This window comes from Mirounga angustirostris, unplaced genomic scaffold (assembly GCF_029215605.1).
Source record: "Mirounga angustirostris isolate CCGP_5_RB_7025 unplaced genomic scaffold, mMirAng1.0.hap1 SCAF_10, whole genome shotgun sequence".
NCBI classification, from domain to species: Eukaryota; Metazoa; Chordata; class Mammalia; order Carnivora; family Phocidae; genus Mirounga; species Mirounga angustirostris.
In genome coordinates, this window is record NW_026991718.1 from 4,459,521 (window position 1) to 4,483,977 (window position 24,457).

The window sequence follows — 24,457 nt, forward strand, 5'->3', positions numbered from 1 at the left end:
AGGGGGAGTGGGAGAGGGAGAAGCAGGCCTCCCACTGAGCAGGGAGCCCAATGTGGGACTCGATCCCAGGACCCTGGGATCATGACCTGAGCCAAAGGCAGATGCTTAACGACTGAGCCACACAGGCACCCGGAAAATCCATAGTCTCAAAAACTTACATTTAAATAAACAGACCCCCCCCCCGAAAAAAAGAGGAAATCAATTAGGTGTCCAAAGTAGGAAGTCAGAAAAAGAACAAAATCAACCTAAGAAAAATAGGACAGAACATGCATAAGGGTCAAAAGTAACGGATTGGGAAGTCAGCCCCTGGGCATCTCCTCACTCTTCCGGTATACCCCTCCCTCCGCCCAGGCTCAAAGTGGGTGCCCTCCCCACCTGTCCTCTTCCCTCCCCTTCTGGGTTCACCAGGCACTCCCTCAGGGCCTGCTCCACCCTACCCCACCCCAGTTCTCCTGCCCTCCAAGCCTGGCCCACCTGGGAAGGGGGGGACCAGGAGGACGGTGATGAGCACACACCTGGGGGCGGGGTGGGGGGTGTGCACAAACCTGGGGGTGGGGGATGAGCACACACCCGGGGGCAGGGTGTGGGGTGATGAGCATGCACCTGGGCGTAGGGGTAGAGGGATGAGTGCACACACAAGGGCAGGGGTGGGGGGATGAGCACACCCATGGAGGCAGGGGTGGGGGGCGAGGGCGGGGGATGCACTCAGGGCTGCAAGGTGTGGGCTACCAGGCCTCCAGAAGAGGGTCCTTCTCATGCACTGGCTGAATGAACACACCACCCAGCAGAGGCTGGGATGGAAGGCAGATACAAAGGCCACTTGTGCCCCTTCCCAGAGCAGTGGTCCCCAGCTAGCACGATGTTAAGATTGCCAGGGAGCCTCAAACATGCCAAGGCCCAAGCCCCTCCCCCAGCTTTCATCTGGGCATGTCCCTCAACTTTGGTCAGCTAGTTGCAAGAACCAGAGCAACAGGGGAGATGCAGGAGAGGAAGTGACTGTGGGAGCTGGTCTGGAGTTCAAACCCAGCTTCTTGCCAGCTATGCGACCTCAGACCCCTACCTTGACCTCCCTGAGCCTCCTCAAATATAATAAGTGTACCTCCCAGAAGTAGGTGGGGATCAGGGATAATATACATGACGATTCAGCTCGGCATGGCCACCTAGGAATGTGATGAAGGGGGGCTGTCATCACTGCCTACCCCCCCACCCCAGCCGCATTGATTCTTGCGAGTCGACTGGGCTCCAGGACCACATGCCGCATCTGGGGATTCAAGTGTGAGCCGGGGGGGGGGGGGGGGGGGGGGGCGGGGGAGGCTGGCCGTGTCGACAAGGGTTGCCTTGGATCCACGGTCCCAGCTTCCGTGAGACTATTCTGGGTCCAATTCAGAATGCCTGGCTCCTGGCTCAATGGGCTTTGTCCCAAAGATGTAATTTCTATTTTGATTCCATGCGACATTTAATGAAATGACTTTCAGACACCACGCAGCATGTCTGAGTTATGAAAGCACAGCTTCTGGATTCCCCAACACAACACCATCACGGGCCCCTCTGGTTGCTTCAGGGGCTGCTCCACGGCTCCTGCAGGGGGTACGCTGAGCCCACGGATTCAAGGCGCTGCGCACAGCCCCGGGGCCCGAGGACCGCCCCAATGGAAGCCTCCCTGTCTGCCCCAGGCCCGGCACTGCCACCCCCACAGTTTCCCAGCTGGGCAGAGACAGCAGCCTCTGCCCGGGCTTCCTCCCTCCAACCCGGCGCTGTTCAAACTGCAGATCAAAAACGTTCAGGGAGACAGGAAATCAATGCAGACGGTTGCAAACAGTATTTTTAGAAAAACAAATGAAACAGAGTAGAATAGAAAACGCTGGAATGCATTGCACATGGCTGGAGTGACTGCGTCCTGGCATCCTGGGAGGTTGTACACGGGCCTCTGCAAAATGAAAGACTTGACAGAACGCAGCTCTAATCCACTCCCTCCAGCCTCTTGGAAATGCACATCTGATCTGCTTACTCCTCCGCTAAAACTCACTGCGGCCTCAGGGACAGAGTTCAGATCCCTCAGCATGACACTGAAAGCCCCCAAGACCTGGTTCCTGTCCACCCTCACCCCCACACACACACCCAGGAGAGAGCAGGGCCAGGCGCGCCCCCTCGGCGCTCAGCTGACAGAGAGGACTGGACAGCCTGACCGAGTGAGCCGAGCGTGATGTCACTGGGGCCGTCTCCTAGGTGATCCCACGCCACACGCCACCTGCTGACCTCCTCTGGGCCGGGATAACTTCCTAGATTTTGGAGAAGCTAAGGTATAAATATTTCTGGAAGCCTTCTGTTCAAAAGGAAGTAGAAGCCCTACAACTTCTCAACAACTTGGCTATTAAAAATAGGAATTCCACCTACGTGCTGGAAGAGTTTGTCGGGGATCACTGAAGGGCCAGAGTCATGAGGTCACTCACATGTTTGGGGCCAAGGAAGGCGCCGGGCTCAAAAGCTAAATGCCGCAAGAAGGCAGGCAGCCGTGCGCAGCTGGAGCCCCAGCTCTAAGCCCCCCGAATCTCCAGAAGCACAGCGAAGCCAAATGGCATGCAGCCATTAGCCCCATAAGACTCACTTCCCACCACACCACGGAAACATGTGGACAAGCACAGGTCCCAGAGAAAATTGGAAGAGGAATAAACTGTGCATTAGCAAGTAGACACAAGACCTCGTCTTGGACCTTGGGAGCACCCAAGGAGATGCCTGGCTTCTCTGAGTCCTCGGAAGGGAGCACAGCCCGGCCCAGAGCCAGGGACACGGGTGGAAGGAAGAGCCAGTATGCCCTGAGGATTCCGCCTTTGGTTAGGGTCCTGGGCCCGGAAGGCCTGCAGCTCAGGGTTATGGGACAGTCTCCAGAAGGCTCTGTGAAGGAGCAGACAGGATGGTCAGTTAACATCTGCAACCACTCCCGGGTTAGCCAGGCAGCCAGGGGAGAGGAGGAGAAGCTGGGAAGTGCGCCCCATGTACCAACCACCCCCTCAGGGGCCAGAGGCTCCAAAGCATCACCTCTTTTTTTTTTTTTAAGATTTTATTTATTTTCAAGAGAGAGAGAGAGGGAGGGAGCACAAGCAGGAGGGGGTGCAAGGGCAGAGGGAGAAGCAGGCTCCCTCCAGAGCAGAGAGCCTGATGCAGGGCTCGATCCCAGGACCCTTGGATCATGACCTGAGCCAAAGGCAGACGCTTAACCGACTGAGCCCCCCAGGCGCCCCAAGCATTCTCTCTTTTAATCCCCACTGTCATGACCCTCCTGCTACAGACGGCAACTTCCCCCGGGGCGGTCACTCACTTGCTCCCGCATCCACTCATTCATTCAATAAACATTTATGAAGAGAATCCAGAGTGCTGTGCCCGTGTCGGGGGCTAGCTGAACATCCTGTGGGGACAGCAGACCCCGTCCCCGGCCTCAGGGGGCTCACAACCCAGGGGGTTGGGGGGGAAGGTCAGCAAAGTGGCAGACTGGTCCCATTCTGCACGGCAGACTCAGAGCAGGTACTCCTGCGGGCCAGGGGAGCACAGAGAGCACCCCTAACCCAGCCCGCTGGGCGGCGGTGGGGGGGGTCAGGTAAAATGGTCTCCAGGTTGGAACCCGAAGTTCGGCAGGTGGACGGGCAGCAAGGTCCAGGCACGGTAGGGAGCCGCAGGAACAGGGTGTCCGCAGCCCTGAGGCTCAGGGAGGGTCCGCGCGTGCGGTCAAGGTGAAGCCAGCAGGGTGCCTGGGCTGGGGCAGATGAGGGCTTCACCTTGAGGAGTGGGGGGGCGCCCTGAGGGCTCTAGCAACACAGTGGCTCCTCCTGATTTGCTTTCTGAAAGATCATTCTAGACGCTGTGTGGATAAGGGACTAGAGGAAGAAGAGTGGGTGCGGGCAGCCTGCCCCTGAGTGTGGCCATAGGGATCTGCAGGGGGATGGGGCTGCACCGGGGCGCCATCTGGGAGTGGATCAGCAGGTGGCACTGGGGGGCGGTGAGGGCGAAGGAGGGGTGCGAGGCTCCCCCTCCTGACCACACGTGGAATAGCAGCCCACACCTGGCTCTTCGACCTAGCTCCTAGAGGCCCGGGTGCCATTCGCCCAACAGATGACCAGCATATGGGGTGCAGTTTGGGGCAGTGTCGGTGGGGCGCCCAAGTGGACATGTCTAGTTGAATGTTCGGTCTGCAACTCAAAAACTACACTGGGGAGAGGGGCAATTCCACAGACCAGTGTGAAAAGGCCCCAGGGGAAAACCCTGCAGGAGCAAGAGGAGTGGGGAGCGGGGCATGGCAGAGGGCGAAGACTGGGAAGGAGACGCCCGGAGGGGTAGGTATGGGATCCCGGAGCCAGGGACCCCAGTGAGAACTGAAGGGGAGTCACAGACACAGGGGGCACAACGGACATAAAGGTTCAGAGCCACTCTGGAACCAGCCTGCCCCGCTGCCTAGGCTCAAGTACCAGTTCCTCCCCTTAACTGGCTGTGTGACCTTGGGCAAGCGCTCAACCCCTCTGTGCCTTTGGTCCCTCAACTATGAAGGGATATTGTAAGGGGTGAATGAGTCAGTATATGAAAAGGCGAGCACTACATAAATGCTGGGGGAAAGAAAGCAAAGGTCTCAGGCTCTCAGGGACGCAGGGTAGTGGTGAGATGGGGAGGAAGTCACACGGCAGGAACTAAGGCGTGAAGGGACCTGGGTAGGTGGTAGTAGCTGCAGAGACGGAACAGGATGGGGAAAGGGTGTCACCTCCCAAGGATGCAACACAGGAAGGATAGAGAAGCCCAGATGTGGTGTCTGGGAAACCCTCCAAGGGGCCGCACCCCTGCGCCCCCCACCCCTGCCTGGTATGCTGGCAGGGCTGGCTGACTGGTTGCAAATGTCGACCCTACCCACCCTTCTCCCTCGTCCTTTCCCCCAAATAAAACCGCTCAGGCTCAAACTGAGCTCATCCTTCCAGGACCCTTGGAGTCCTGGAAGCCTCTGACTCCTCTCTCACACACAGGCAACCCCTGATTCGATCCCACCAGCTGTCTTTCCAACCCAGGCAGAACCTGGCCTGCTTGCCACCTCCACTCCTGCCCCTCACTACCCCTGCAAGTCTCCACCACCTCTCACCTGGACAGCTGTGACAGCCTCCGAGCAAGGCTCCGGCTTCCACTGGTACATGCCAACTGATACCGGACCTACAGAAACAAGAGTGCACCTTTGAAAAGGTAAGGCTAATCCCAAACTTCCCATGCTTCTCATTCCACTCAGAATGAAATCCCAACCTGGGCCTACAAGGCCCCACAAGACCCACTGTGCACCCCCCCCCCCCCCCCACTGATCCAACCCCAACCCCATCCCTCACTCTGCTCTCACCACACAAAAACAAAAATGTCCCTGCCGCAGGGCCTTTGCACTTGCAATGCCAATGCCTAAAACAAGCTTTCCTCTGCTAACCATGTGGTTTGTCCGCCACTTCCTCCTCTAGTTCCTCAGAGCTCTTCCTCGACTACCCACATGAAAAAGCATGAGCCCTTTGCCCGCCGCCTCCTCCCTACTTCCATTTCCTTCCCCTGACTTACCACACATCAGTTAGTTGGCTGGTTTCCCACGTCCCCCGTCAGTGCACAATCTCCACGAGGGCCTGGGCTTCATCTGCTTTGTGCTTTGTTGTCTTCCTGGCCCCTGAGCAGAGCAGACACATAGCAGGGCGCTCAGTAAACACGTACAAATGAACGGCCTCTCAACCCACGCCTCACCCCTCCTCCCGACTGTTTTCTGTCTTGTGTGCACTCCTGTTTCTGGCCCTGGAACAGCACTACCCCCCAACCCCTCCTTCTTCCCTTCCCAACAAGAACAGGTAGGGGTCCTTCCCCTGCTCTCTACCCCCTCCCTCCCTAGACCTACTCACACCCTCCTCTGTGTGATCTTGGGACACCGGACCCTTAATCGCATGCTCTCTTGACTCCAAGACCAGGCCTCAGACACCAGGCCCCCTTCATTCAGACACAAGCAGGAACCATCTATACTCTGAGAGCTGAGGCCTCTGGGGCATAACCAGGAATGCAAAAGAAGATGGATCCTGCCCCCGGGGGCTGACAGTCTCCCCAGGGAGGCCACATGAATAGAAGGGACGTCATCCCAGCACAGCCTCACACCTGAGGTCCTGGCTTTGCCACCTGCGCACTTAACCCCTGGGCCCAGGAGAATGTCTCACAAGCAGCGGAGCGGGACTTAGCTGGGTCCGCTGGGCTCCAGAGCCCAGGGTTTTCTGAACTGAGAGGGGCTTCAGATCTGGCCCCCTGGCCGGCCATTTTGGACGGAAGCAACTGGCTCCCGGTTTCCGGTGAGATCCTCAGCCTCCCGAGCACCATCCAGAGGTGATTGCACAGAAGTGGGCGCACACGTGAATCACCAGCACAGCCCTGCGAGGGGCCGTGACATCTGCGTGACTCAGCCTGCACGCTGCAGGGCACTTCTGGGGACAGCTGCAGGGCTGGCCCAGCCCTCCAGGCACTGGGGGCGGGGGGCACCTGCCATCTGCCCGGGGAGCGGCTGCCTGAGTTGCCACAACCGCTCTTCAATATTTATTACAGGAAAATTAAAACAGAAAAACAGAACAGAAAGAAAAACGCACTCCCACCTCCCCAAGACAACTGTTTTCATTTCTCCATTTGCGATACCTCCTGTTTTTACCCATATGTACACATATTTTTATGTCATTGTAACCACGGTACACACAGAATTTATGTTCTGCTATTTTCATTTTCCGGTATTCTGTGAGCTGCTCTCCACGTGGCTGCATGACCTTCATTTATTTACCGTTTATAATGACGGGCTAGCACGCCCTTTAGAGATAGGACATAACTCGCACACCCATTCCCCTTTTGCTCGGCATTCAGATTATTTCCAGCTCTAACTCTAACTGGAGATGGAAGGCTGAGTCCCCTTTTAAAGATTTCAAAATGAATGGGATGATGCAGCCATTTGGCGAGCATTGGTGGAGAACCTCCCACCTGCAAAGGGCCCGTTGAGAGCAAGTCACAGTACCTCGCATGCATGCTCCACACAGAGGCACAAATAAAAACCCACTGACAGCCAGTGGTCCACTCACTACCTGTCCCTGCCCCCACACCCAGTTCCTGGCCCTTCCATGGCTCCCTACGGCTGCCAGGTCAAGTAGAGGCTCTTAGACAGCATGGCACCCCAGGTCCTGCCCAACCACCCCTTACAATTCTCTTCGATTCCCACCAGATGACTCCTACACCATCGACCTCCATCCCCAGATACGGGGTGTCCTCTCTTGCCTCAGGGCTTTGCAAACCCAGGTCACCCCTATTCCCGCACATCTGACTCACGCTCCAAGGTGCCACTTGGCATCCCCTGGTCTGTGAAACCTTCCCTGCCTCCCCAGGGCCTGGCATCCTCCTCTGCACCCCACCGGGCCCAGGCTGACCGTCTGAGCCCTCGGTGCCCTGTAGCAGTGGTGTGTTTGTAAATGTTTAACAACCAGCTCTCCAGAAAGGGACGCTGAATTGTAGCACTTACTAATTCCCATGGTGTAAATACTCCCACCAAAGCTGATTCCGAACCACCAAATGCTCAGCAATACACCGTTCTATAGTTATTTCTACCATATGTCATATAGTTATTTCTACCGTACAGACATGACAGGCATAAACAGCCTCAGCAGCACAGATGATAGGAATGTGTGGTAAGATAGGGTTTGAGTACTTCCCACATTTCTCTTTAATATAATGTATTTAATTTTAGGCTTACATAATTTGCTTTTTTTTTTTTTTTTAAGATTTTATTTATTTATTTGAGAGAGAGAGAATGAGAGACAGAGAGCAGGAGAGGGAGGAGGGTCAGAGGGAGGAGAAGCAGACTCCCCGCCGAGCAGGGAGCCGGATGCGGGACTCGATCCCGGGACTCCAGGATCATGACCTTAGCCGAAGGCAGACGCTTAACCATCTGAGCCACCCAGGCGCCCCCCATAATTTGCTTTTTAATAATGGCTGTATTTAATAACCAGCTCAGTGTTATGAGCTGAATTGTGTCCCCCTAAAATTCATACGCTGAAGTCCCAACCCCCAATACCTCAGAATGTGACTGGTTTTGGAGATAAGGTGTTTAAGGAGGTAATTAAACTAAAGTGATCATAAAGGTGGGCCCTGATACAATCTGACCCGTATCCTTGTAAGAGGAGATTAGGACAGAAAGACGGGAGGGGCGACGGTGTGAGGACACAAGAGGAGACGGCCGGTCTGCAAGCCACGCACAGAGGCCTCGGGAGAAACCAACCCTGCCCACAACTTGATCTCAGATTTCCAGCCTCCAGAACCATAAGGAAATAAATTTGTTGTTCAAGCCACCCAGTCTGTGGTAGTTCCTTACAGCAGTCCTAGCAAGCTAATATGCTCCCAAAATTCCTAAAAATTTAGGAATTTGTTCTCCTGCCCGTGCTTCCTAGCTCTTGCCCGTGCTTCCTGGCTCCTGCCCGTTATTGACCATCTACCACTTTCCCTTTTCCTGACTTGACTGTGGACCCTCAAGAGCAAGGTCATGTCTTGGAACGTCTGGGTGGCTCAGTCGGCGAAACATCTGCCTTCGGCTCAGTCATGATCCCAGGGTCCTGGGATCGAGTCCTGCATCGGGCTCCCTGCTCAGTGGGGAGGAGTCTGCTTCTCCCTCTGCCTCTGCCCTCCCCACTGCTCTCATGCTCTCTCTCTCTCTCTCAAAAAAATAAATAAAATTAAAATCTTAAGAAAAAAAATTAAAAGAGCAAGGTCACATCTCACTCAGAAGTCACCAAATGCCTTCTGGAAAGGTCCAAATAGAAAATAAATATTTTAGCTCTACCTAAATACGGCCAGTCGCCACATTTCTACTCTGCCATGTCAGCGTGAAAGCAGCCGGGACGGTACGTACACGAGTGTACCTGTGTCCCGGGGAGACCATCCGTGAGTGCTGAAATGTGGGTTCATGTCATTTAAACATGTCACGAAATATTGTTGATACATCTTTAAAAATTCTTAGCTCAGAGTCCGTACAAAAACAGGCGGTGGACCAGATGTGGCTCCGGGGCCTAGTTTTGTGAGCTACGACCTTCAGTGTGTCCCCTGCAGCCCCTGCCTCCGCCCCACCCCCACACCCAGCACAGGGCCAGGCACAGGAGGAGAGAGGCGAAGTTAATGTTTGATGATCCGGGGATGAAGAAACGAAGGTCAGCCAGCCAGTTCACAGGCTCTCCAATTCAGCTAGCAAAGACCACTTCCAGGCAATGTCATGAATTTTTCTTTAATGCAGAATTTTTTTTCTAATATGCAAGGGAAAAAAGAGCTTTCTGAAACATAAATCTCTCCCTGCAAGGTAGACCCATCACCTCTTTGTTGCCTCTGATCTTCTAAATGATCTCTCAGAAATAAACATCTAGCACTTCTTCCATTAATAACTTCTATTTAATGAGCATCTCAAAAATGTGCCAAATCAAACCTATGATGACAGAACTTTTGATCAGTGGTTACCAGGGGCTGGGAGGGAGAGGGAGAACGGGGAGGACTGCTGATGGGTGCAGGGTCTCTTTTTGAAGGTAGAAAAGTGTTCTAAAGTTGACTGTGGTGGTGGTTACACAGCTCTGTGAATATATAAAAGCCAATGAAATGTGCACTCTGAATGGGTGAATTGGATGGTCTGTAATTATATCTCAACAAAGCTGTTTTAAAAAATACACCAGCCATTAGTCACCTGATTCTCACAATGACAATATTTTTTAATATTGTATTTTTTTAAGTAATGTCTACACCCAAAGTGGGGCTCGAACCCACAACCCCGAGATCACATGTGGCAAACTCTACCGACTAAGCCAGCCAGCGCCCCTCACAGTGACAATTTATAAGGTCAGCCTTTTTGCCACTGTCCCTGCACCAACAAAAACAAACAGGCCCACCATGGTGGGGAAATACAGCTCAGCAACAGAAACTCAGATCAGGCCAGCCCCAGGCAGGCACTTGTTTGCACACCTTTCAAAGCAAACACGTCCTGGGCCCCTGCAGGGGAGGCTCCCCCCAAGTGGAGGGGAAGCACAGTGCACCACACACAGGCAGCTAGTCCCCAAGCTCTTTCTGGACACAGCTGGAACCTTCCTGTTTTCCATCTTCAAGTTCAGTCATTGCTCCCCACCTCGTTACTAAGCCCGAGAGTCCAATTAGCTGTGTGATGCATGACCCCTCCTCAGCCTCCGCAGACCCACGACCTCATCTGGGAGTCACAGGCAGAAGCAGGTTGGGAGTGGCTCCCTGGGTCCAAAGCCTGGGCCATGAAGACGGGGGAGACGCCTGCCCAGACGGGCCACCTGGCCTCGGGGACAGTGATGAGGCAGAGCCGGACAAGGGGAGTGAGGACACGATCCCTGCTGAGCAGAAGCAGTCTCCTCGGGACCAGAGTGGAGGTCTAGGGCGCCTGTTCTCTCATAATGGGCTGTGGGTAGTAACAAGAACATGGCCGTGGGGCCAGGACACCTGAGTTCCAGTCCTGGTTGGCCACTGTGTTTCTACCTGTGGCCCTCAGCAAGGCCCATGGCCTCTCGGAGCCTCTTGGACACATCTGTGAAATGGGGCTAATCATCCCCCCCCCCCGACCCCTCCGAGTGGTGGTGGATCCAATGAACTCAGGACTGTGGGTTCTGTTCAGGTCTGACTTGGTTGCATGTGGCACAAACGTCCTGATTCTATTAGGACTTTATTGGCTTACTTAAGTGAAAAGTCGGGGGAGTGGAATTCAGGCATGGATGGATTCAGAAAATGAACAAGGTCATAAAGACCCCGTCTTCTCTGAAGACCCGCAGATCAGCTCTCCTGTCCTGAGTGTGGGCTCCTTTCGACAGCCACAGCAGCCCAATCCCCTCTGCACCCCGTGGCGTCTGGAACCCCAGGGGCTGTGGCCAGGGGGCTTTGGACAGAGGGCAAAAGAGGTCAGTTGGTGGGTGGCCTCTGAAGGAAAAACAAGGCTTTCCAAGGCCTTACCGACTCCTGAAGCAACTAGTCAATGCCAGGAGAGACAACAGCTCCCCTCCCACCATCTCCACCCAATTCAGAGTGCAGAATGAAAGGCCTTCTCTGGGGCGCCTGGGTGGCTCATCAGTTAAGCGTCCAACTCTTGGTTTCGGCTCAGATCATCTCAGGGTCGTGAGACTCAGCCCTGTTTCAGACTCCGCACTCAGTGGGGAGTCTGCTTCAAGATTCTCTCCTTCTGACCCTTCTCTCACTCACATTCTCTTTCTCAAATAAATCTTAAAAACAAAAGAGAGAAAAGGCCTTCTGTGGGTCACAGGCAGCCTTCGTCCCACTCCTATAAACTCTCAGGTCAGGCCACACCTCACAAGGCTCAGGCCGCCCCAAACTGGCCTGACATCCCCACTCAGCAAGTCTTGCCACCTGCCACCATCCAGGCCCCAACCCCTTGCCTTGTTCATCCCATTCGTTCATCCCTTTTAGTGTGGCCAAGTGGTGTCACTCACAACGTTCTCATGTTGTAAACAGCCCATGGGTTACACCTGCCCAGCCCACACTGGGCCCCAAAACCCCACCCCGGTGGTCCTGCCTGGACACAGGAGGACCAGGCACCTTCTCATGTCTGGTAGGAACTCGAAGGAGACAGAAGTTAAAGGCTGGGCTCCAGGTTTGGGCTTCCAACCAACTGCATACAGACTCAGAGGACTCTCTGAATTTGGCATAAAAGCAAACACAGGGACAATGCAAAGCACTAGGAAGGATAAAAAACAGACTGTGACTAAAGAGGATTAGATTAGAACCGCAAGACATTCCCCCTTTGGCCACCATGTCCAGCCGCCATCAGACCCTGGGAGGTTAAGATAAGGCAATGCCCAAAGACCCTGCAGACAGAGAAGCCATGCGGTCAGGTACAAAGTTACAACTGCTTCTCCCCGGATCATCCCTCAGGTCTGAACTGCCATTTCCAGTAAGCCTTTTTGCCTCAAAGTCCTTTTTCCTTCTAACACAGTGTCGCCCACCCAGGGCTTTCCCCATCCTTCCCACCTTTTTGCATTATGTGTTTAACTTTCAGAAATAGCTTCTAGCTAGAGTTCTTCTCATCGAATCTTAAGCTTCTGTGATTTAACTGGTTAGTCTACCTGCATTTATTGGGCTTCTTGATCTTATCAGGATTTCCATTTACCACTCTCTGCTTTTTCTCATCTTTTTTGCCTATTAGACCGATCACCTGTTCAATACCCCTTCTCTGCCACCACTTTGAAAGTGACACACTCTGTTGTGTTCTTGTAAGCAGGACTGTAGACTCTTCACATATCTGGTGAACCCGCTAGCCCACTCTTATTTACGGCAGGAGGACCTGCCCCCACTGCCTCCCTGCTATGTTGTCCAGTATTCTGGGTCCACTTGATTTTATCCATGATTAGATTCACTACACGGCAACCCATTTCTTTGCTCACTACCCTCCTTTTGATTCAATTTTCTCCTTAAAGTGTATTCTTTAGTCCTTCTTTTGAAGAGGGGGTATGAATGAACTTGGAAATCTTACTTCTAAGTAAGTTTATTTTCTTAGCATCTCAAGATTTGCTTCCATAACCTTTGGCTTTGACTGTAGTGCTGTTGAGAATTTCTGCCTAATAATTACTCCTTTATAGATCTACCATTCCTGTAAACTTGAATGACCTTTGTCCATATGCTCTGCAGATTCACTACAAATGAGCCTAGGTATGGATTTATTTTCATTTATCTGACTTGGGATTCCTTGCACTTTCTGATTTAGTCGCTTCTAGAACATTATCATCAGTCATTATCTCTTTAAACATTAGCTATCCAGTCCCTCACGGTAAGACTTCCTTTAAAAATAACATGCACCCCCTTTCATCCTCCACTTCTCTCCCCCATCTACTTCTGGATAATTCCATCAGGTCCCTTCCCATCACCAATTCACCCTCAGTTGTGTCTCCTCCTACTAAGCATCTTTTTCTTAAGTTCCAAAATATTTAATTCCAGTAGTTTTGTTATATTCCTAGAAATTGTAGGAAGTTTTTAAAAAATCTGCCCACTTCTTTAGAATATGCTGTTCTTAGGGTTTTCATTTTTTCCCTTCTGATCCCATTATATCATCTATCATCGTAACAGGAAGTTCTCCAAGAGATGAATAACCAACCCCCAGGGCTACAATGAGCCCAAGCTTTCCCAGTCCCTGTCTTTGTTCCCAGCATCTGAAAATTCCTCTTTCTTAGGAAATCAATACCCACTTAACTTTCGTGATCACTGGCAGGTGTTTGAAGCTGGGAGGCTGTTCGGGTCACCTCAGTCCCCTCTCTTGCTGGAACCACTCCAGTCCTTAGAGCCAGGCCAAGGGGACTGTGGTTCCTGAACCTTACATCCGCAGTGGGTTCAGCTACTCTCATCAGCAAACATCCAGATGTGCGAATCCGCTCCCAGGAACGGCAGGGGATCACATTCTTTCTCAAGTACCCAGAGTACACCAGAGTAGCCTCCTCTACAGAAGTGGGGGGGGCCGGCGAGATGATGGGGTATGCTATCAGCCTTCTCTCAGAACACGCCAAGCCATACATACAATCCTGTTCCCTCAAAGCTACAGCCGCTCCCCAGGGAACCGTATTGCTATGCGGGATTAAACCACTATCAGGATCTCCAGACCAACAGTGACAGAGCTATTCATCCTCACTGGCACACGAACAGCCAGTCAGCTCCCTGGCCCGACGGCCTTAATACCCATCCAGTTCCAGCTGTGCAAGGAGCCAGCACCCAAGTCGGATCACAGGCAAGCAGACAATTCTGACCGCATGACTTAACCACACTTGGCTGACGCAGGTCCAGTAAGTGAAGTGCGGGAAGCGTGCTCTAGGGTGGGCAGCTCGCACAGGTGGATGGCAGGGGAAGCAGGACTGTAGGGGGCCCACAGGGAGGCTGTTCAGAGTTGATCCTGAGAGCATGGCTACCCCAACCTGACATAAATCAAATGACATTCAGCGTGCCCTTGGGGTATAAAGGCAAAGATCTCTGCTAGGTTCCTCTGAGACACAGAACACACCTGCTCCCCAGACATTACCCACCCCAAAATACTCAGCTCCAATTAATTTCCTCATTCACCAGGGCCTGATCCTTGGGGGCCTCATGCTAAGACGGGGATGGATACGGACGTGGGCGTCCGTTCTTTGTGAGCCTTTGCAGGAAGAGCAGGGAGGGAATCTGGTTTAGCCCCCCCCCCCCTCCACAGAGAAACAAGGTCACCCCCCACCTCCGGCACCTACACCTCTCCTAAGTGCTCCCATCCACCTCAAGTTCTCCACTGCTCCTTGCCTGCTCTGGCTCACTGTCTAACAGGTTCACTCACGCATCAGCTCCCTCCTTGAGAACGTAAGCTGCACAGGGACGGCTAGGCCCCCAGCCGCACCTCCGGCACCTCTGAACAGTGCCTGCCCGGCAGCTGGTCGTCACAGACACCTGCATATCCAAAGTGGCAGGATATACAAGGCCAGGATTTCAAAAAGGCTTTAGGAAGGTGGGCCAGGAAAGGCCATTTATAGACAGAGGGGCCAATCCAAGGCCATAAAGAAGTCCACGCAGCTCAATTTGATGAGGAAGAGCAAAGCGGGGAAGACCTTTAGCCCCATCTGGTCCCCACCCCCATCGTTTAACAGCTGGGAAAATGGAGGCGGGGTAGCAGCTCACCCAGGGGGGGGGTTGGGAACTTAAGCCCCCTTGACCCTGGCCCACAAACTCCAGGAGAAGCACAGGGCACACTCTTGTTCATCACGTCTCAGGCATTAGCGAAGTCCTCTCCCCCAAATGGAGGAAAAGCAAATGAACGCATACGCCTTCATGAAAAAGACTTTCTCGTTTTTTTCTTCCTAAACTGAAATGCAAATTAATTTATCAAGGAACGGACATAAGAACAGTTCATTTAACCCCTGTGCTGCATTCAGTTTTTAGACTTTGAAATGCTTGACTAAAATCTGCTTCTCTTTGACAGATCGGGAAACAGAACTGGAGTTGGCAGAAATGAATCCTTCTGTTAACGCACTAACGGGGAGGCCGAATCCTAAAATCGACTTCCGACTTCCACCGGCACCTGACACGCGAGGCAAAAACGTTTATTCACTTTTGTGTTGCACAAGTGTAAGAACCACATAATCTGGATTTACTTTAGGTCACAATAATTTAAAGATAGAAAGCCCCTGTTACAGAAATTGTTAAATTGACTATTTGACAATTTATACAATAAATGAAAAAACTGACAATAGAACAGGCCAGTGATCAGCCAACACAATACAACAGGTTAACAAATGCAGCCAAAGAATCAGTGCGTATCATCCACCACCTTCCACCTAACATCATGGCTGGGCTGGGTTTTTTTTTTGGGGGGGGGGGAGCGTGGAAAGGAGAAGGCAGGGGGAAACAAAGGCAGGTCGATTCAAACTAGCCCTATTAAGTATATTATCTTATACTATCAATCTAAAATTACAATGTGAATAGAGCGTGTGTTAATATAGCTCATGCAACTCGAGTTTTCTCCTGGAGGTCAGGAATCCAATAAGATAAATGCTCAGATTGAGGCAGATGCTGGAAGTAACTGCACTGAATTCTATCTGCTTCAATCATGAACTGCACTAACTGGGCAATTATTTCAAACTATGAACCACAGATATAAAAGGACATACACAGTAAAAAAAAAAAAAAAAAAAAAGTTCTAATTTAAAAAACATGTAGTAAATATAAATGAAATAGAGCAACAGTACCTACTTACAAATTCAACCAAATCGGAATACATGCTCAGCTTTTCGGGGAGCCAACGTCAGTCCTGGTTGTGCCACTTAATTGGAGCAAGATCCTCAGTGGGGCATTTTGCGCAAGGATGATTGGAAAATCAATTTACAATATTATCTCAGATCCTATAGCTAAGGATCTAAAGATCTTCGTTAAGAGCTTGAAGTTGGGGAATATAAGAGGATGCTGCCCCTCTCACTCCCCAGATGACCAGCAGACAGCCTGCATCACACTGCAAGCTCCAATGATTTAAGTCCGAAGCTCCTTTCCCCTCGCTCTCATTCCACAACACTCCACCTGGCCTCCAAAATACAAACCACAACCTGTCCTCTTTGTGGCACCATCTAGCTAATACCTAGGTATGTGCAGGGCTAACTTTGAAGTTGATCAAAGAGCACATCCATTCTAGAAAATAAAGAATAGAAATAACGTGCTCGATCTGCACAGGTTTGACGGACTTCAGCCACCTAGTAAAATCCAGACCAGCTCCCATTAGTGGTCAATAGAAGGCTTTGCATGTGGGCTAGAAACCAAATTAGGTTAAATCAGGCCTTTATTTCAACAGTACAAACTCTGTTTATTTGTATGTAAAGTGCCAGTTTTATATACAAATCAGTAAGTAAACTTTAAAATCTGCTTTGAAGCGCCAAGGCTGAGGCCTCCCAAGGGCCTTTGAGTGACTGACTGATTAATCCTGCCGGATCTGACTCACTCCAGGGTCCACGCATGTTGAGCCCTGACTGCCACTAAGAGCCACGGTGAACTCACGGACAGCCAGCCTGCCTGCAAAAGCCAAACACGGCCAAGGTCTTTCCTAAGAATCCGAGGAGCTTTTGTCTATGCTTCTTTCTAGGTGAGACAACTAGCATCACTAATCAACAGGCTTGCTTATGAGGTAGCTACACAGTTTTAACAATACTATTAATGAACATTATGGATAATTCATGGTGTAGCTGGTTTGATACACTTCAAGTAGCTGATTTTTTTTTTTTTTTTTTGGATGAGAAAGGGGAAAAAAAAAATCAGCAAAATAAGAGCACATCTTCATTTCTCTTAGAAGTCAGCATCCAAGGTAAAAGAATTCTCTGTTGGACTTGACATCACTCCCATCCTCTGATACTCGCCTACTCTCTTCTCAAAGAAGTTAGTCTTCCCTTCCAGTGAAATATTCTCCATAAAGTCAAATGGATTTTCTACTCTGAAAACCTGAAAAGGTTCACAGGAAAATTTAAATACGGAACACCAGTTTCAGAAGAACCAGAAGGCTATAAACAATACTTTACCTTGCCAAAACCTAGCTCCAGCATAAGTCGGTCTGCCACGAACTCAATATACTGCTTCATTAACATGCAATTCATCCCAATGAGCTTCACAGGCAAGGCCTCCGTGAGGAACTCCTAGAGACCAAAACAGAGCTTCTCAATAAAACGGAAGCATCAAGACACCTTCTAGCTGGCACGAGAGACCCTGATGCAACACCCACCTGCTCTATCCGAACGGCATTAATAATTATTTCCCTCACTCTCTGCTCGGAAGGTTTGTGGACCAGGTGCTTGAACATCAGGCAGGCAAAGTCACAGTGTAAACCCTAGAAGAAAAGGTTTAAGATCACTATTAAAACCAGACTTGTATCAGGGCGCCTGGGTGGCTCAGTCGTTAAGCGTCTGCCTTCAGCTCAGGTCACGATCCCAGGGTCCTGGGTTCGAGTCCCACATTGGGCTCCCTGCTCAGCGGGGAGCCTGCTTCTCCCTCTCCCACTCCCCCTGCTTGTGTTCCCTCTCTCGCTGTGTCTCTCTCTGTCAAACAAATAAACAAACCTTTAAAAAGGAAAAAAAAAAAAAAAAAAAGAACCAGTCTTGTATCGGTAAGGTGAAACAGGAAATTACTTTCCCCTTTTCTGCATTCTCCTCCTACCCCTTGGGTGGCAGTGCTTTAAGCACTTCAACGGTCAAGGGGGAGAGGACTTCAACTGCCATCTGCTCTGCGAAGGTCACGGCAGGTTCAGCAGCACCCAAGGCCCTCAACACTGCTCCTCTGGGGAACAACAGCAGGCCAGGTCCGGTCCCTGCTGCCCCGGGTGGTAGCCAAGGATGGGGAAGGACTTCTGCTCAAAGCATTCTTCCTACATCTCTGAGCTCCTGTGTTGCCACTATTCCCAGCAGGGAAGGCAAAACTCGGTGAACAGGCTAGTTAGTTGTGAGATTTACAGCCTAATGCTCGGGAAATCAGTAACGCAATTTCCAGTGAATGGAGTCTACGAGTCTTAGTGCCAAGTAACCCTGATCTTCCTGTAACAGAAGGAAGAGCTTCTTATTATAAAGCAAGACCAACTGATCTGCCCACTGGGCTCCAACTTTGGCAGGGTTCATGGCCCTGGCCTTGCCAACTGGAATTAAATTAGAACATCTGGACATCTTCACCTTCCCCTCCAGTTTAATCCAAGTGCACCCAAAGACATAAACTGGACCAGAATGGATTCTCATTCTTCACTAGGATGCTTATCGCCCAACTCTGAAGTACAGTAGGGTCATACAGAATACTGGGCAAAAAGAATAGAACACCCCATCACCTAGGGTGCATCAGACATATAAAGGTATTGAGAACACAAGCACTTCCAGTAAATTAAAGTATTTCATTTTCTGCCAAGTACGGATATGGCTGAACTCACATGTTAGATGTGGATATCAGGCAATCTTTCACCTGGAGTTCCCATCAGTGAACCCAAGAGTTGTAGATGTTTGGGGTGCCCATTAACCTGTTATGTGAATTAGACTCACCTCATCTCTGCTAATAAGTTCATTGGAAAACGTGAGGCCAGGCATCAGGCCGCGTTTCTTGAGCCAGAATATTGACGCAAAAGAGCCAGAAAAGAAGATTCCTTCCACAGCAGCAAAAGCCACAACCCGTTCTCCTGTGAAGAGTTAACACCGACATAGTTCTAGCGAGCAACCGAGCACACGCACAAGGGGGGGCCACAGACCAGGGACGGCACTCAGAGGATGAAGCTCAGGGGGACGCGGGGCTAGAGGGGTCCTTACCGTAGGTAGCCTCTTTGTCCCCAATCCAACGCAAGGCCCAATCTGCCTTCTTCTTTACGCAAGGCATTGTCTCGATGGCGTTGAAGAGAAATTCCCTAGTAGACACCCAGAGCGTCAGCAGTTACAGCAAAGACCTCCTATCACAAACATCCGGAGAACACCACTGGGGCCAAGGCCAAATCGAGCCTCAAACTGAAATGTTTTCTCATTACTGTTTTTGCTTTTCCTCCAGCGTTCTTTTTAAAATCTCAACATTCACTTGGTTCCTATTCTTTAGTTCATAGGGATCCCCGAGATCTACTAACATTAAAAGTCTTAGTCCGTTACACCAAGAGCATTTATCAGCTTAATTATATCAAGCCCAGGTCATGACAAAGTTCACAGGCCCTATCTTTGAACTTGAGAAGCCATAAAATCTTAACTGCTAAGACTACTTCAGTTATACTGACCATTATCTTCCTAGACAGCACCTTCCTCACCAGACTATACCATCAGGTCAACTGTATGGGCCCCAAATGCCATATGTATATAATAAAGTAATTAAAGCCAATAAACTGAATAATCTGAGCTTGCTTCCTACTTTAATTCTATGCTACACTGATGGTCCCAGATCAGGAAAGCAAATCAACTGGCCCCCCACTTACCTGGGTCTTCCTTATTACCCTCTTCCGCCTCCAATGTAACCCTGTGCCCTGCTTGGGAGTCTACAGATTCCCCAGCCTGTTCCTTATCAGGCGACCTTGTTCTCTGAAGCCAAGGTCATCAGACCATATGGCTCCCTTCATTCTCTTTCCATGTCTACATCCTGAGACCAGGGTCTGCCTCTCCCTAGCTTTTGAAGCTCAACCACCACACCTTCCTGATCCTGCCCCTTCTGGTTATTTATCCGGGTCATGCCTATCTTTATCTTTCCTCATTTCTGCCTACAAATGTGTTCAAATCGTCCTACCCCCCAGAGTCTCCCCAATCCTGCCAGCCCTTCCAAGCCACCACTCATTTTCCCAAATCACATTCTTCCTGGTTACCCACAGGAGCCCACCTTCCAGCCCTACCACTTCTGTTCCACGCAAGACTCTCATCCTGAAGCTGACCTCAGTATCTAGACCACTTAGACAGCCACTTTTAATGTTCTCCTCCTCTCTAATCTTGAAAATGTAAAATGGGTGTGAAGCTACCTTCGTTTCTCCTCTGTGATCCCATGATGCAAACCATCTCTTCACACAGTCCTGTGCCTAAGTTCATCTAACTGTAAACTGCTGCCTCTGCTTTATTATGGAATTCCTCTCACTCACACTTCTAGGTCTGATTTTCTGTACTGTATTACGAGCTCTTGAAGAGGAGAGTAACGTTCTACTCGGGTGCACCCTCCATCCCCTCCATTTTGCCCCAGCTTCCCATTGTAGGTTAACAGATTGGCCACACGAGTACAAACTGTCAGACCTAGGATTTCGTTCATCATACACAGCCTCCTCAGATGTGTTTTGTTTTGTTTTCAAAGGCATTAGACTGAACGACCAACGGTATACTTCCACTTCTAAAAATGGAGTAACCTCAGAACTTTGAGTTTTTAAGTGACTTGCTAATAAAGTGAGTGTAGGCCTCTTCCTCAGAGCAGACGGGAACATGGGTGGTAGAAACTGCTTTGTCTGCTTAGTCACTTAAGTCATTCTTCTACCCCTATGTGAACTCAAAAACTTGAAATAACGTTAACAATTAGTGAGTCCTAAACATGTTGGCAGGCCACCCAAATACTCACCTTTCTTTGGAATCTTTAATGTAAGTGTCAATGAGGAGACTGTACATCTCAGAATGGATGTTTTCCATGGCAATTTGGAAGCCATAGAAACAGCGGGCTTCTGTAATCTGAACTTCTTGGCTAAACCGCTCCACCTAGTGGTAAAACACATCACAGCTTTCTCTCAGCTTGAGGAGCATCCACTCAGAGGATCCTGGATACATCACACTCCCTTTGTACCATTATAGGGTTTGCTTCTATTTTTAGAAACAATACTTCATTATTCTGTGGTAAAGCTGGGCATTTTATGCCATATGCGCTCAATTTACAGATCAGGAAATAGATAATGTCTATTTTATAGGGATCCTAAGAACACTCATCAATTCATTTTTTCCTAATTCACTGCACGAAGGATCCACTCACTATAAGACATATATAGACTCAAGTTATTAAAACAGCAAAACCACAAGAAGGAAAGCAATGTCATAGCCACAAGGAGTAAACCGATTACTACCACTTAACATTGTCTTTGAGCCTCTCGAGAGCCAGTGGGGGGAAAAATTAACCGTAGGGAAGAAAGAACTGCAAAGGATATTATAAAACAGGCAACATCATGTAACAGAACTACTAGCTTACAACTAGTATAACCTAAAAGATGAGGAGAGAGAATTGATTTTCTCTTTAATCTTGAAGCGAACGAAAGCAGACGTTTTTTGGAAACTCACCAAGTTTTCATTTACTATGCCATCACTCGCCGCAAAGAAAGCCAGAACGTGGGATATAAAGTATCTCTCCTCAGGCTTCAGGGATTCCCAGTGCTGAATGTCCTTGGAAAGATCCACCTGAAGTTTAGACGATCACAAGGGACATTAAGCATGCGGGGCCTCACACATACACATAATTCTTTTTTTTTTTAAGATTTTATTTATTTATTTATTGGAGAGTGAGCGAGAGAGAAACAGCATGAGAGAGGAGAGGGTCAGAGGGAGAAGCAGGCTCCCCATTGAGCCGGGAGCCCGATGCGGGACTCGATCCCAGGACCCTGGGATCATGACCTGAGCCGAAGGCAGTCGCTTAACCAACTGAGCCACCCAGGCGCCCCCATACACATAATTCTTAAACCTTCTTTTAAGTCTACCGACACCACTTGATCAAGAACATCCCTCCCATTCCACATCCTCCGTGGGCAACCATCCCCAACCACCCCCAAGAGGAACAAGAGTATATTTCAAGCAAGTTACAACCACCACTGCAGGGGGCTTCTTCTAGAAGCTGGGGGCAATGCTTAAACTTCCTTTTAAGTCTCCAGCTCCTGACTCTGATTACCTCTTCAGCTGTCCAAAAGGAAGCCTCAGCTTTCTTATACATCTGCCAAATATCATGGTATTCGATAGGGAAGATGACAAAGCGACGAGGGTTTTCTCTCAGTAGTGGCTCGTCCTCCACGCTGGGGCCAAGCACCTTAGTTTTCTGTTGGGCGAGAAAGGAATGAAAATGCTAATCATAGAGGGAACCACATGAAGTTGCCATTTTTTCGGGCCTAGTGCATTCAGTGACCGGCAATCCCGGGTGGTTCAGCGTGTGGGTCAGCGGTCACACATGTATACCCTCCAGAGAACAGAACCGGGATGTGACAGAGGAACAGGAGGAAATCTGCGGAAGTGTGAAGGACGGGGACGGAATGCCTTGGCGGGAAAGAAGCGCGGGCCGGGGAGTGGCCAGGGTTTGAAACCCTGGAGGAGACAATGAGGCGTTGGCGCCAAGGGCGGCCAGCGCCCCCTACCGGCAGCGCCCCGCCCCACAGGCCGCTTCCCCGCCGGCCGCCCCGGCCACTCACCGGCTCGGCGGGCTCCTGGAAGATCCTCCTGGCGGTCTTGCTGGCCAGCACGCGGGTCCCGCTGAGACTCGGGGGCTGCGGAGAGACGCGCGGTGAGGGCCAGGCCCCCGCCCCGCAGGCCCCCCGCCGCCCCGGCCGGCCCGCGCGTGCTCACCGTGTTCTCCTTGTCCGCCAGGCTGAGCCCCTTGAGGGGCGACAGCTGGAGCTGCTGCTGCTGCTGGGGGTCCACGATGGTGGCGAGCGGGACGCGGACGGAGAGCATGGCGGCGGCGAGGGCTCACGGCAGGCGAGGCGGCGCGCAGGTCCTGGGAGCCCCCGCGCCGCCCCGCCGGCCTTTAAAAGCCCACCGCGGAGGGGCGCGCACAGCGGGCGTGGCCACACACCGCCCTCCCATTGGACGCGCCGGCCGGACGTCCGCGAGTCGAGAGCCGCGCGGGAGCGCCGCCCGCCCGCCGCCGGGCTGCCCCTCGGGACCCCCCGGGACGCCCCCGGAGCCCCCGGGCCCGCGCACAGGGCTAGGGGCGCCGCGGCCTGGGCCCCCGCGGGGCCCCCGGGCAAGGGCTGCGGTCCCCGCGCGACTCGGCGGCCGTGGCGCGCGGGGGACTCGCTTATCCGGGAACCGCTCGGAATTGAATAGAGCAACGCGATTGGAGGCCGCCCCGGAGCGGGAGAGAATTCCCCCACCCCTGAACCGTTTTCGCGGGTCGGGGCAAGTGGTTTTGCAAATGAGGTTAGTGCAAATGCCGGGGAACGCCCCTGGCTGCGAGAGAAGCGCGGGGTTGCGACCGTTTGGATACGTGTACCTGGGTGGGGGGTTAGGGGTCCTCGAGTTCCGGCACATTTGTGGGAGGGTCGGTGACCACCGTGCTGCCTAACGGGTAGGGCCACTGGCTACTGAGTCCCGCAGTGCACTTGCTGTGTCACTTGGACGTGTCACCAGGCTAAAAGATCCAGTGCCCTCCTTGGTATAATGGGACTGGTCGCCGGACCTACCCTGTGGGATTATTAATAAAATGAGATCAATGCGATAGTTCTTGTAAAATGCGCAGTCCGTGGTAAAGCTGAGTTAAGTAAATGCCGGGGGAGGGGGGGGGCTTTGGTGCATTTTCCCACTGAACTTGTGTCTGCTGTCAGGCCACTGTCCCCAGTGTCAGCATTTTTTAAAATTAGAAAGTGAGCAAAAAAATCCTGAGAAAGATTGAAGAACTGGGAATCCATGTACTGCTTATTGGGCATCAAGTAGCCTGAAGAGGAGATTGAAAACCTGCATTGTCGTGAGGGAGACATGACTTTATTAGCACTTTTCGTTTTACTTTGTGTTTGGTTTTTCAGATTTGCCACAGACATTTGCCCCGAAAGTGGCAAAATGCCAGGAATGAAGAGAAAGAAATGTTAGAATCCGAGAAATAAATGATTCACCTGGGAAAGTTCCAACATCTGCAAACACTCTTAGGGCCGCCCCTAAGAGAAACACTGGGCTTTTTACAGTCTTTTCTGGATACAATAAAGAGGTCGGAGGTAGGGACGATCCCCTCCTCACTTGAGTCTGTTTCTTGCATTTCTTAGTACCACATACATACTGTGTTTAATGTATTCTCAAGCCTCAGAGAAAGATTACTGACAATCATTTCTCTTAGACAAAGCAACGACTAAAACTTCGGTCTGGCATCCTTCGTTTTATGAATCTTTTTTTTTTTTTAAGATTTTATTTATTTATTTGAGAGAGAATGAGAGACAGAGAGCATGAGAGGGGGGAAGGGTCAGAGGGAGAAGCAGACTCCCTGCCGAGCAGGGAGCCCGATGCGGGACTCGATCCCGGGACTCCAGGATCATGACCTGAGCCGAAGGCAGTCGCTCAACCGACTGAGCCACCCAGGCGCCGCTGGAAGCACTTTATTTTATTTTATTTTATTTTATTTATTTATTTATTTATTTATTTATTTATTTATTTATTTATTTATTTGAGAAAGAGAATGAGATAGAGAGAGCATGAAGAGAGGGGAGGGTCAGAGGGAGAAGCAGACTCCCTGCCGAGCAGGGAGCCCGATGCGGGACTCG

The 24,457-nt window shown here is 51.1% G+C and overlaps 1 protein-coding gene and 1 long non-coding RNA gene across 3 annotated transcripts; one reads left to right on the forward strand and one right to left on the reverse strand.

Moving 5' to 3' along the window:
• Positions 1-374: 374 nt before the first annotated feature.
• Positions 375-22,769, reverse strand: RRM2 (ribonucleotide reductase regulatory subunit M2). Of its 2 annotated transcripts, XR_006792413.3 has the most exons (12): positions 22,554-22,769; positions 22,400-22,474; positions 21,889-22,032; positions 21,288-21,404; positions 20,584-20,717; positions 18,828-18,922; positions 18,567-18,700; positions 17,273-17,377; positions 17,073-17,186; positions 5,566-5,668; positions 5,114-5,181; positions 375-2,892 (listed from the first exon to the last, which is right to left on the reverse strand). XR_006792413.3 is itself a non-coding variant. In XM_045884069.3 (10 exons), exons 1-10 carry the CDS (start codon positions 22,659-22,661, stop codon positions 16,843-16,845), a joined length of 1,179 nt encoding a protein of 392 aa, XP_045740025.1. In that variant the 5' UTR covers positions 22,662-22,762; the 3' UTR covers positions 15,083-16,842. The 2 variants fall into 2 exon arrangements, 1 of the variants encoding a protein (XP_045740025.1); XM_045884069.3 differs by lacking the exons at positions 375-2,892; positions 5,114-5,181; positions 5,566-5,668 and adding an exon at positions 15,083-16,995 and having other exon boundaries at positions 22,554-22,762.
• Positions 22,770-22,848: 79 nt separating this feature from the next.
• LOC135361707 (uncharacterized) lies at positions 22,849-23,943 on the forward strand. Its single transcript, XR_010405399.1, has 2 exons — positions 22,849-23,129; positions 23,732-23,943. It is a non-coding gene; the product is annotated as an uncharacterized LOC135361707 (long non-coding RNA).
• The last annotated feature ends 514 nt before the right edge of the window (positions 23,944-24,457 follow it).

Excerpts from the sequence above, each read along its gene's own strand:
- RRM2 (XM_045884069.3), bottom strand. The coding sequence starts at position 22,661 with ATGCTCTCCGTCCGCGTCCCGCTCGCCACCATCGTGGACCCCCAGCAG. Across the intron at positions 22,475-22,553 it reads TGGCGGACAAGGAGAACACG|CCCCCGAGTCTCAGCGGGAC; the intron begins GTGAGCACGCGC and ends GTCTCTCCGCAG. Across the intron at positions 18,923-20,583 it reads ATTAAAGATTCCAAAGAAAG|GGAATTTCTCTTCAACGCCA; the intron begins GTGAGTATTTGG and ends GGTGTCTACTAG.